Here is a 10,787-nt window from a genome sequence, read left to right on the forward strand (position 1 = left end):
ATGCCGCGATACCTACCACTTGCATATCACGCCTCCCATATTGCCATGTCAAGCCTCTAACCCACCCTTTCTAGCAAACCGTTGTTTGGCTATGTTACCGCTTTGCTCAGCCCCTCTTATAGCATTGTTAGTTGCAGGTGAAGATGAAGTTTGTCCATGTTTGAAACATGGATATGTTGGGATATCATTATTATATCTTATTTACTTTAATGCATCTATATACTTGGTAAAGGGTGGAAGGCTCGGCCTTATGCCTGGTGTTTTGTTCCAATCTTGCCGCCCTAGTTTCTATCATACCGGTGTTATGTTCCTTGATTTTGCGTTCCTTACACGGTTGTGTGTTATGGGGACCCCTTGACAGTTCGCTTTGAATAAAACTCCTTCAGCAAGACCCAACCCTTATTTTACCATTTGCCTCACCACCACCTACTTTTCCCTTGGGAGTCGCGCTCCCAGGGTCATCTTTATTTTAACCCCCCGGGTCAGTGCTTGTCTAAGTGTTGGTCCGAATCGAGTAGACTGCGGGGCCACCTCGGAGAAACTTGAGGTTTGGTTTTACTCGTAGGATGTCTCATCCGGTGTTGCCCTGAGAACGAGATATGTGCAACTCCTATCGGGATGTCGGCGCATCGGGCGGTCTTGCTGGTCTTGTTTTACCATTGTCGAAATGTCTTGTAACCGGGATTCCGAGTCTGATCGGGTCTTCCTGGGAGAAGGAATATCCTTTGTTGACCGTGAGAGCTTGTGATGGGCTAAGTTGGGACATCCCTGCAGGGTTTTGAACTTTCGAAAGCCGTGCCCGCGGTTATGGGCAGATGGGAATTTGATTAATGTCCGGTTGTAGAGAACTTGAAACTTAACTTAATTAAAATGCATCAACCGCGTGTGTAGCCATGATGGTCTCTTTCCGGCGGAGTCCGGGAAGTGAACACGGTTTTGGAGTTATGTTTGTGCGTAAGTAGTTTCAGGATCACTTCTTGTTCACTTCTAGCTTTTCGACCGTTGTGTTGCTTCTCTTCTCGCTCTTATTTGCGTATGTTAGCCACCATATATGCTTAGTGCTTGCTGCAGCTCCACCTCACTACCCTTTCCTATCCATAAATTTAAATAGTCTTGATCTCGCGGGTGTGAGATTGTTGAGTCCCCGTGGCTCACAGATACTTCCAAACAGTTGTAGGTGCCGATGATGCCAGTACAGGTGACGCAACCTAGCTCAAGTGGGAGCTCGATGAAGATCGTGTTCGTTGTGTTGTTTTCGTTTCCTGTTGATCAGTAGTGGAGCCCAGTTGGGACGATCGGGGATCTAGCAATTGGGGTTGTCTTCTTTTATTTTGGTTCCGTAGCCGGACCTTGATTGTATTCTGGATGATGTATGTTTAACTTGTATTTGTGTGATGTGGCGATTGTAAGCCAACTCTTTATCCTTTCCTATTCAATACATGGGATGTGTAAAGATTACCCCTTTTGCGACATAATGTCTACCATGCGGCTATGCCTCTAAGTTGTGCCCCGACACGTGGGAGATATAGCCGCATTGTGGGTATTACACGCGTGGCCACAACTTCATCTCCGGCGGCGACGGCCTCCTTGGCCTGCCACCACGCCAGCTCCGCCTCCCGGCGATGCTTAAGCGCCGGGGAGAAGATACGGTCGAGGCGGCGGAAGTTTGTCCACACCCGAGTGCCGGCGCTGCGAGAACGGGGGCCGCGGTCGCGCGCCCGCTACCTCTGTCGTTCATCCACTAGCGGGCTAAGGGAGGAGCTCCCGGCCTTCGCGTCATTGCGCCGCTTGCGGGACGGGTCGCCGTGGCCTCCGAACCCCCATCGACCACCACGGCCGGCACTTGCCGACGCCATCTCCGGCAAGTTTCGGTAGTTAAACGCGACGCAAATCAAAGCCGTAGGCCGCGAGATTTCTCGCCGGAGAAGAGGAATCGCGGAGGCGGATGAGGGATCTGCAGGATGTGAACCCTAAATCATTCCGGATCCAGCATATATATCGGAATCACGGGCGGTTTGTGGACCACCCGTAAAAAATTTACGGGTCGAGGCCTTTTTAATGGACCTGCTCGGACTTTTTTTAAATCGTCCTGTAAAATGACCGAAAAAAGCACTTCAACAGAATTATACCGGATCTGTTAGAGATGCTCTTTCTAGTCACCGTAACTAGCCTTGTAGCGCTCAATTCAGGCGAGTCCACACTGCTCCACGTCGCGGAAGAAAAAAGAAGTAAAAAATGGTGCAGCTATACGACGTACTGCTCCCCAGTCCACACTGGTTGCTCGCTCCAGTCACTGCCAGCTAGGCCCCATGCCTTTCCCCGCGCACTGGTAGCTGCCCTCTCCTCCGCCTCCCACCGCCTAGTTCTCCTCGTCTCCATCCCCATCCCCCAAAAAGCAACACTCCACGCGACCTCACCTAGGGTTTGCTCTCCTTTCCTCCCCCGTCCTGCTCTTCCCCAATCCGCCTTCCACCCCCTCGATCTCCTCCCCCAGCCGCCGTAGGCGGAGGCGGGGGCGGGGGCGAGCAGCGACGGCAAGCTCGTCCAACGCCTGCCCGCCTCGGCGAAAGTAAGTGCCCACTTTCTTCTCCCCAGTCTCAGATCTAGACGTCTGGAGCACCATTTTCTACTCGATTGCTTGGTGCTATAGCGGCGGGGGTAGGTGGCCCTTGATTGTTTGGCCCAACGAGGCATCCATGCTCCGCCGGCCGAGGGAAGACGGTTCCCGCTTCCTTGTTCTCTTTTCTTGTATGTAGTAGAGCACTAGAAGCCGAATTGATGCATAGATATGCTTTGCTGTCCTTGCTAACAAAGTTGCGTGTGAGATAATTGATTCAATTCGAGGGAAACATGTGAAATTTAAGCTCTTGTCATTCCGCTGCTTCGATTTGTGTGCTGTTTGGATGAAGTATGTTAACCGATTGTGCTGTTGCCTTCTATGCAGAGTCTGTCACCATGTCTGACATGGAGTCCGTGGCTACCCTTATGGAGTCGACAAGCTTGAAGATAGAGCAGCTTCAGCGAGCATTTGCTGAGCTTGAGAGCCAGAGCGCTGTTACCATGAACTTTAAATGGAAGCAGCTCGAGGACCATTTCCGTGGCCTTGAGCAGTCGCTCAAGAAAAAGTTTGACGAGCTGAAAAAGCAGGAGAAGGAGTTCCAGGAGACAGTCGCAAAATCGGAGAAGATGCTGGAGCAGCAGGAGGCTGTTGTGGTGGCTAAGGAGCTGACTTCTCTGGAAAAGCTGCAAGAGAAAAGAGATGCTGCATTAGCTATGATCTTTGGCAAGTCCAAGCTGTCGCTAAACACTAATTATATCACCCCAATCAATAAGCCACAGAGTAATTATACCGTGGGTACTCTTGATGTGAAGTGGCCCAAGCATTCTCCCCAAGGAAATGCGCAGATGCAAGATGGCAATGCTGCTGTGAAGCCTCGTTCTGAACTTGCCATTCTCTGTGAGGAGATGAATGTTAAAGGGCTTCATAAGTTCATATCAGACAACAGAAAGAACTTGACGTCTATCCGTGAGGAAATCCCGAGTGCACTCAAGGGAGCATCGCAACCATATGTCCTGGTGTTGGATTCCTTGGAGGACTTCTATTCTGGAGATAATCTGGTGTTGGATGGAAAAAAGGATGGAGACCTTCTGGGTGTAAGAAGGACGTGCCTTATGTTGATGGAGTCTCTTGTACAGTTGCAAGCTGATGATATAACTGGCTTGTTGTCTGAGGGGCAAATGTTTGCAACAAATGTGAAAGATCGGGCGAAAAAGATTGCGTTTGAGTGGAAGTCCAAGTTGGACAGTCTTGACATTGATGCTAGCAATGGAAACTGCCTGGAAGCACATGCATTTCTTCAACTGCTTGCTACCTTTGGTATTTTTTCTGAATTTAATGAAGATGAACTTTGCAAACTTCTTCCTTCTGTCAGTCGACGTCGTCAAACACCTGAGCTTTGCCGACTGCTTGGGTTGTCACAGAAGATGCCAGGTCAGTGCAATGATGAACTAATCATGCATCTATCTCCAGTAAACATTGTTTATGATGATGAGTTAATGATAATATTTTGTCATGCCAGTTCAAATGCTAATTGAATGTTGTTTTCACTTGGATAAATCTTAGTTTTCCAGCTTGTGTGTAACATATTTGCTGGTCACTGAGTTCACCGAACATATGTGCAAACTCAAAAGCATAACGGTTTCTTTGTACTACCACCTCCAGAAGTTCTTTCAGATTCCCAGAATTGATAGTTCTGCTGTTACAACTTACAGCCAATGCACACCAGCTACATCTTAACCCATTAGGCCTCCTTTGGTTCATAGGATAGGATTATCGTAGGAATAGGGAACTTGTAGGAAATGAGATGACATGTATTTCAAATCCTATGAGTAGGAATAGAGAAGAGATGTCATTTGGTTCACATCATAGGAATTTTTTCATTGAGTCTAGGCTCATGTTTATTTTCCTTTGATATGTGGAGGATAGGAACCAATCCTATGTAGGAATAGGAATCTATTTCTATAAACCAAAGGGCTCTATAGGGAAAATTCCTATAAGAATCCTATCCTATAGAATTCCTACGAAATTCCTCCAAACTGAATAGGAATAGGTATCCATTCCTACAAACCTAAGGGCTTGAATAGGAGGCCTTATCTTTTCGTTGCTTGCACTATTGCTTGTAAAGCATGTCCATTGTTGTCTAGCCAGCGGTTATGTGTTCTACTTATTCTTGAATATTTGGATCTGAAAAAAATTACTCTGTAATTTCTATTCTATTTAGTCTGATGTGTGGTTGTGGTGTATATGTTGTGTAGTACCACACTATCACTGAATCACATGCCTCCCCCCCCCCCCCCCCCCCCCCCCCCCCCCACACACACACTGGATACCTGCTGTTGTTGTATTGTGTTACAGATTATGTACCCTGAAGCATTTCCTTATCATATTTATGTATTTGATTGGTAAATGTATGTTGTGCAAACAGTCACTCTAATCTTGCATCTGTTTGATGGGATCAGCATTTGTTTGTCTTTCCCTCTGAGCCCTTGTCTTAACTGTTCATTTTCTTAGGGTTTTTCTATGTCTCTTATGCTATTTGCCTTTTCTCATTTATGATGTTTTTTTCTTGACAATAATTGATTCACTTATGGTGTTTCTTGAGGACAGGTGTCATTGGAGTTCTGGTGGATAGTGCAAGACCAATTGATGCAATTAACTTGGCCTACGCGTTTGGACTCACTGAACAGTTTGAGCCAGTGCAATTGCTGAAAGCATATCTGAGGGAGGTCAAGAAGGTGTCACATGCCAAGAATGGAAAAATGTCTCCTGGAGCACAGGTGTGCTTCTAGCTATTTCAGCAAAAGCAAATGATGTCTATCATGCATTTTTTTGCTGCAATAATACAATAAACTGTGCCTGCACTTCCACCAAATCACCAATTATTGAAGTGGACATGGGTTGTTTTTTTGTGTTTTCTTCCTTTTGAAGTCTGATTAACAATTCTGCTATCTAACCAAAGTTGCTCACCCATCATGCTATGTTACTCAGGATATTTTTAAATAGCTGTGCTACGCAGATACCGTCAGTTTATTTGTAAGGGAAGGGCTTTGTTTTCATCTTGCTTAATTGTTCTATGATGAGACAAAGCCACTTGCACTTTTGGCTTTATTAGAGACCTACTCCCTCCGTTCCCAAATATTTGTCTTTCTAGACATTTCAAATGGTTACAACATACGAATGTATGTAGACATATTTTAGAGTGTAGATTCACTCATTTTGCTTTGTATGTGGTCATTTGTTGCAATCGCTAGGAAGACAAATATTTGGGAACGGAGGGAGTAATTACTATTACCAGACATCTGTTACTAACTACCTTCTATCTGTTTGCATCCAGTGATTTCAAGTTGTTAGTGGTGTAGTGGTTCAAAATTGTATTATTGTTTACTTATAAGTAGTCCTTAAATAGATCTGTATTGGATTTGATGACGCACAGAGGTGAAAATTGTCCATTCACCTGATGTCAGGAGCTTGAGGTAGGTTGTGGAGAAGTAGAATAATAGAGGGATATCTTAGCTTGCAAGCAATATAAAGTTAGTTGCCTCTTGCTTTTCGCTGTATGACACTGAATAATATACAAACTTTTCGCTGTTAGGCTTCTATGGTTCAGATTGTCAGGGAGCTCCTCGATTGTTTGCATCCTGTGATTTTAAGTTATTAGTGCTGTAGTGGTTCGAAATTCAATTAATACTTTACTTAAAGTAGTCCTTAAATAGATCAGTATTGGATTTGATGATGCACAGAGGTGAATTTATCCATTCACCTGATTTCAGGAGGGATATCTTAAGCAATATAAAGTTAGTTGCCTGTTGCTTTTCGCTGTTTGGCACTGAATATTATATATAAACTTTCTAGAGCGGTTGGGTTGCCCATTGGCCTTTTCATGTCGGTATATGTGTGTAAGCATGTTATCTGCATCTATCTAGTACACTTGACACAATCTGTTGGATAACAGCCATTCCCTTTTCAGAATGAGATGAATGAGCGTGAGCTGTCTGCACTGAAAGCTGTGATCAAGTGCGTCGAGGAGCACAAACTGGAGGAGCAATATCCGGTGGACCCACTTCAGAAAAGGGTGATTCAGCTGGAGAAGGCCAAGGCAGACAAGAGGAGGGCTGTCGAAGCCGCCAAGCCACAGTCCAAGAGGCCGCGTGCCAACGGATCGCTCTATGCACCCCGTGTCACCAGCTTCCCCGAGAAGAGCTTCTACCAGGCAACACCAGAGAGGCACCCATACCCTTACGAAAGGCAGTTTGTGTACGGCGCCGAGGCCCACCACCACCCTACGATGATGAACGCGGCTCCCTACACCATCTCACCCGCCCACACGCCGTACTACGGTAATGGCTACCCGGTGCAGTACCAGGTACCTTATATCCACTAATGGGGGAGAGCTACAATGGCTCTTTCCTAACACTATCCCTAGCTTTTAACCTTCCGCTGTTGTTGTAGTTGTACCAAGTCATCTAGCTAGTTTGCCTAGCTGAAAATAGTTGGACCACTCGCTTGTGTGTGTGCTATGAGTGGCTATTGTGAGAATCTGTTAATTTTATGTCACGACTTATGACATAATTTACTTCTAATGTCTAGTTGTTTTAATCCACGTATCTTCTTCGTACGCTGATATATGTTTGTCTATACGGCGATGAGTCTGCTTCTCGGTCGTGGTTGCAACCAATGTGGAGCTCATCTTTACTGTTCTTTCGTCATTGCGGTGCTTCATCCATGGAGGTCAGGAACTGCAGGTAACCGAACCTTTCGTCATTGCGGTGCTTCATCCATGGAGCTCAGGAACTGCAGGTAACCGAACATAAGACGTCGTGATATGTGATCAGTTTTGGAGAGGCAGGTAACTAAGCATAGCGGTGGGCTTGCTGTCAATGAATTGCTATGTTTACACGGTACCAGCTGAAAGCCCAGCCTACGACTATAGTTGCTACAAACGCCACATAAGGGAAGTGATTTCTATTTAAATTTCGAGCCCTTCTGCTTACTCGCTCCGTTGAGGGACATTACAAATAGTCTTCCAAGACGAGGATACGGCAGTGCTCTTGGTGACGGTGTCCCCGATCAGGGACTTGCGCGAAGCCATAGTCACAACGATAGTCAGCAAAGAACACTCGTGTGGTTTATGCGGTTTTGATTTCTTTTTTTTGAAACCTATGCGGGCTTAAACCATTGCTCACAGGCAAATAGGGGACTGCCATAGCCGCGATTTTAGGCCTGCTAGATTCAACCGACTGATTTCTTATTCTTGGAAAATGAGTCGGATCGCTCGTGCGCCACGTTGTCTCGTGGTTTCAGATCGAGCCCATTCCCTTTCTCTCTTCTCACGCACTTCCCTGTCGAGATGCGGCGTGGCCGCCGCCGGCTGCTGCGACCAGAACCCCCCCCCCCCCCCCCCACCCCCCCCCCCCCTCCCCCCCGGCCTGGCCTTCCTCTTCTCTGTTGAATCGACCGTCGCCGCCGCTGCGGAGACGCTGCATCGCAATGCAGCATCCATGACTGAGATTGGGAGGAAGATTGACGATGGTGTTGCAACGGAGCATCCATGGCGATGCTAGCCGGCGATGGTGCTGCAACACATCCATGGCGCTGCTCGCCGGCGACGGTGCTGCAGCGCAGCATCCATGGCAATGCTCACTAGCGCCGGTGCTTCAATGGAGCATTGCTAGAACATCGGTGTTGCGATGAAGCATCATCGGAGCCGGTGCTTCAATGGAGCATCATCGGGTGCCGCCGGTGTTGCGATGAAACATCATTGAGCCGCCGCTTTATCAGTGGAGCATCGCCGGACCGTGGGGGTGCTTCTGTGGAGCATCGCTGTGGCCGGGAATTGATACTCTGGTGACGGGCGCTGCTGCTCCGACGAGTGAGAAGGAAGATGAGCACTGCCAGCCAGAGGAGGAAGAAGCAGCACGCTAAGAGCAATGGCGGAGCTTGCAGCAAACAACTGGGCGGGCCACAGTGCAAAAGAATGCTATTAACTGACTTTTCTGGGTCTATGGGCTGACTGTATTAGAGGCAAAATGCCACAAAGCTGGGCGGGCCATGGACCATGTAGCCTTGCAGTAGCTCCGCCACTGGCTGCGAGCAGGCGATCGAATGGCCACGCGCAGTACATCGGACTTTTCTAAAATCAACCGGCCGATTTGTAGTAGCGCCAAATTTTTAGGCCGTTTTAGGCCAGGAGGATGCGGTCTGTTCGCCACTCGCATGATTGTAAGGCGTTGTGTATGAGCTCGGATCATGGGATGACACGGTCGATAGTGGAGCACATGGCACAACATGTTTGTTTTCCAATAGAACAGAGAGAAGAAGAAACATGAGAAAAGCTTCAAGTTGTTGGCAGCGCAAAATATTACTCCACACTCTCTCTCTTGCTCGTTCATAGTTTAGGGATAACAATTGGCATCAGAGCCTCATTTCGGTGGCAAGTTGAGCGGCATCAATGGAATGCCGCATCCGGCTCCAACATACCACCGCTACAGGAGCGACGCTCGCCGAGCCATGGGCGCAGCATGCCATGGCGTGGTGATGACGACGGGGTCTTGATGCAGCAGGTCATGCGCGAGCCGGCGGCGTGACACCAACCTCACCTTCGTGATGCTCACCCGCTCAAACTACTTTGCCCGAGTGCCGGTGATGATGGTGAACTTGCATGTTGCAATTCTATGGGACGTCATCGAGGATGACGCCGTGCCTCACAAGGACGACCCGCAAGTCGTGGCGGTGCTAATACGCTTCACTCTGTCAAAGATGCACAACATGCTCGCTCAAAGGACGAGCGCCAAGGACGCGTGGGCTGCAATCTAGACTCATCACCTCGCCAGTGACCACATGCGTGTGGCGAACGCGCAATGTCTTCGGGCAGAGTTTGAGATGTTCTCCTTCAAGGATGATGAGTGCATCAACAACTTCGTGTTGCCTGAGTCGTGCGCTTCCTCACTAACGAGTGAAAGTGCAACTATCCCTGGGTGGTTTTGATAATTTCTAACAACATATAGCTCATTGAGCTAATGCTATTCCAAGATGAATATTTCAGCAAAGCTCAATGGTTGGCATGGCATGAATTAGAAAGTGGACCCTTCAAAATACTAAGGATAAAAGATTGGCTCAAGCCCAAAGCACAAGACTCTACATTTTCTATTTTAATGATCCAAGATCACATTGAGTCTATAGGAAAAGCCAATACTATTAAGAAGGGATGAGGTGTTGCTTAATGAGGTGCTTGCTCAAAATGCTTAGTGATATGCTCCAAACCCCTCCACTACTTTCTCATATCCACATATGTCCCACACCAAATATCCAACTCAGCCCCATCGATTCTTTCTATCCGGCGTCACCGAGTTCAGTTGACATAGCCACTGCCAGAAACCCTAGTCTTTTCGGTCTCACCGATAGGGATCTCGGTCTCACTGAGATGGGATTGTAATCTTTCTGTTTCCCTTAGTAACACTTCGGTCCAACCGAGATGAGCCATCGGTCTCACCGAGATTGCAACGTAAACTCTCTGTTTCCCTTTCGTAACACTTCGGTCTAGCCGAGATGAGCGAATCGGTCCCGCCGAGTTTGCCTGACCAACTCTCTGTTAGTCCATTACCAAAATCGGTCTCACGGAGTTTGTGTAATCAGTCTTACTGAGATTACGTTATGCCCTAACCCTAACGAAATCGGTCCCACCAAGTTGACATGTCGGTCCCACCGAGAATCCTAACGTTCACATTTTGAACTAAATCGGTCTGATCGAGTTTCATGATTCGGTCCCACCGAGTTTGGTGATTTGTGTGTAACGGCTAGATTTTGTGTGGAGGCTATAAATACCCCTCCACCCACTCTTCATTCGTGGAGAGATCCATCAGAACATGCCTACACTTCCAATACACATTTTCTGAGAGAGAACCACCTACACTTGTGTTGAGGTCAAGATATTCCATTCCAACCACATAAATCTTGATCTCTAGCCTTCCCCAAGTTGATTTCCACTCAAATCTTCTTTCTACCAAATCCAATCCTATGAGAGAGAGAGTTGAGTGTTGGGAAGACTATCATTTGAAGCACAAGAGCAAGGAGTTCATCATCAACACACCATTTGTTACTTCTTGGAGAGTGTTGTCTCCTTGATTGGCTAGGTGTCACTTGGGAGCCTCCGACAAGATTGTGGAGTTGAACCAAGGAGTTTGTAAGGGCAAGGAGATCGCCTGCTTCATGAAGATCTACCCTAGTGAGG

General features: G+C 47.4%; 1 protein-coding gene across 1 annotated transcript; it reads left to right on the top strand.

Moving 5' to 3' along the window:
- Positions 1-2,300: 2,300 nt before the first annotated feature.
- Positions 2,301-7,160, top strand: LOC125508898 (FRIGIDA-like protein 3). The gene is made up of 4 exons (XM_048673695.1): positions 2,301-2,569; positions 2,945-3,991; positions 5,168-5,337; positions 6,528-7,160. Exons 2-4 carry the CDS (start codon positions 2,956-2,958, stop codon positions 6,939-6,941), a joined length of 1,620 nt encoding a protein of 539 aa, XP_048529652.1. The 5' UTR covers positions 2,301-2,569; positions 2,945-2,955; the 3' UTR covers positions 6,942-7,160.
- Positions 7,161-10,787: the final 3,627 nt, after the last annotated feature.

This window comes from Triticum urartu, chromosome 5, assembly GCF_003073215.2.
Source record: "Triticum urartu cultivar G1812 chromosome 5, Tu2.1, whole genome shotgun sequence".
NCBI lineage: Eukaryota > Viridiplantae > Streptophyta > Magnoliopsida > Poales > Poaceae > Triticum > Triticum urartu.

Excerpts from the sequence above, each read along its gene's own strand:
- LOC125508898 (XM_048673695.1), top strand. The coding sequence starts at position 2,956 with ATGTCTGACATGGAGTCCGTGGCTACCCTTATGGAGTCGACAAGCTTG. Across the intron at positions 3,992-5,167 it reads GTTGTCACAGAAGATGCCAG|GTGTCATTGGAGTTCTGGTG; the intron begins GTCAGTGCAATG and ends TCTTGAGGACAG. Across the intron at positions 5,338-6,527 it reads AAATGTCTCCTGGAGCACAG|AATGAGATGAATGAGCGTGA; the intron begins GTGTGCTTCTAG and ends TTCCCTTTTCAG.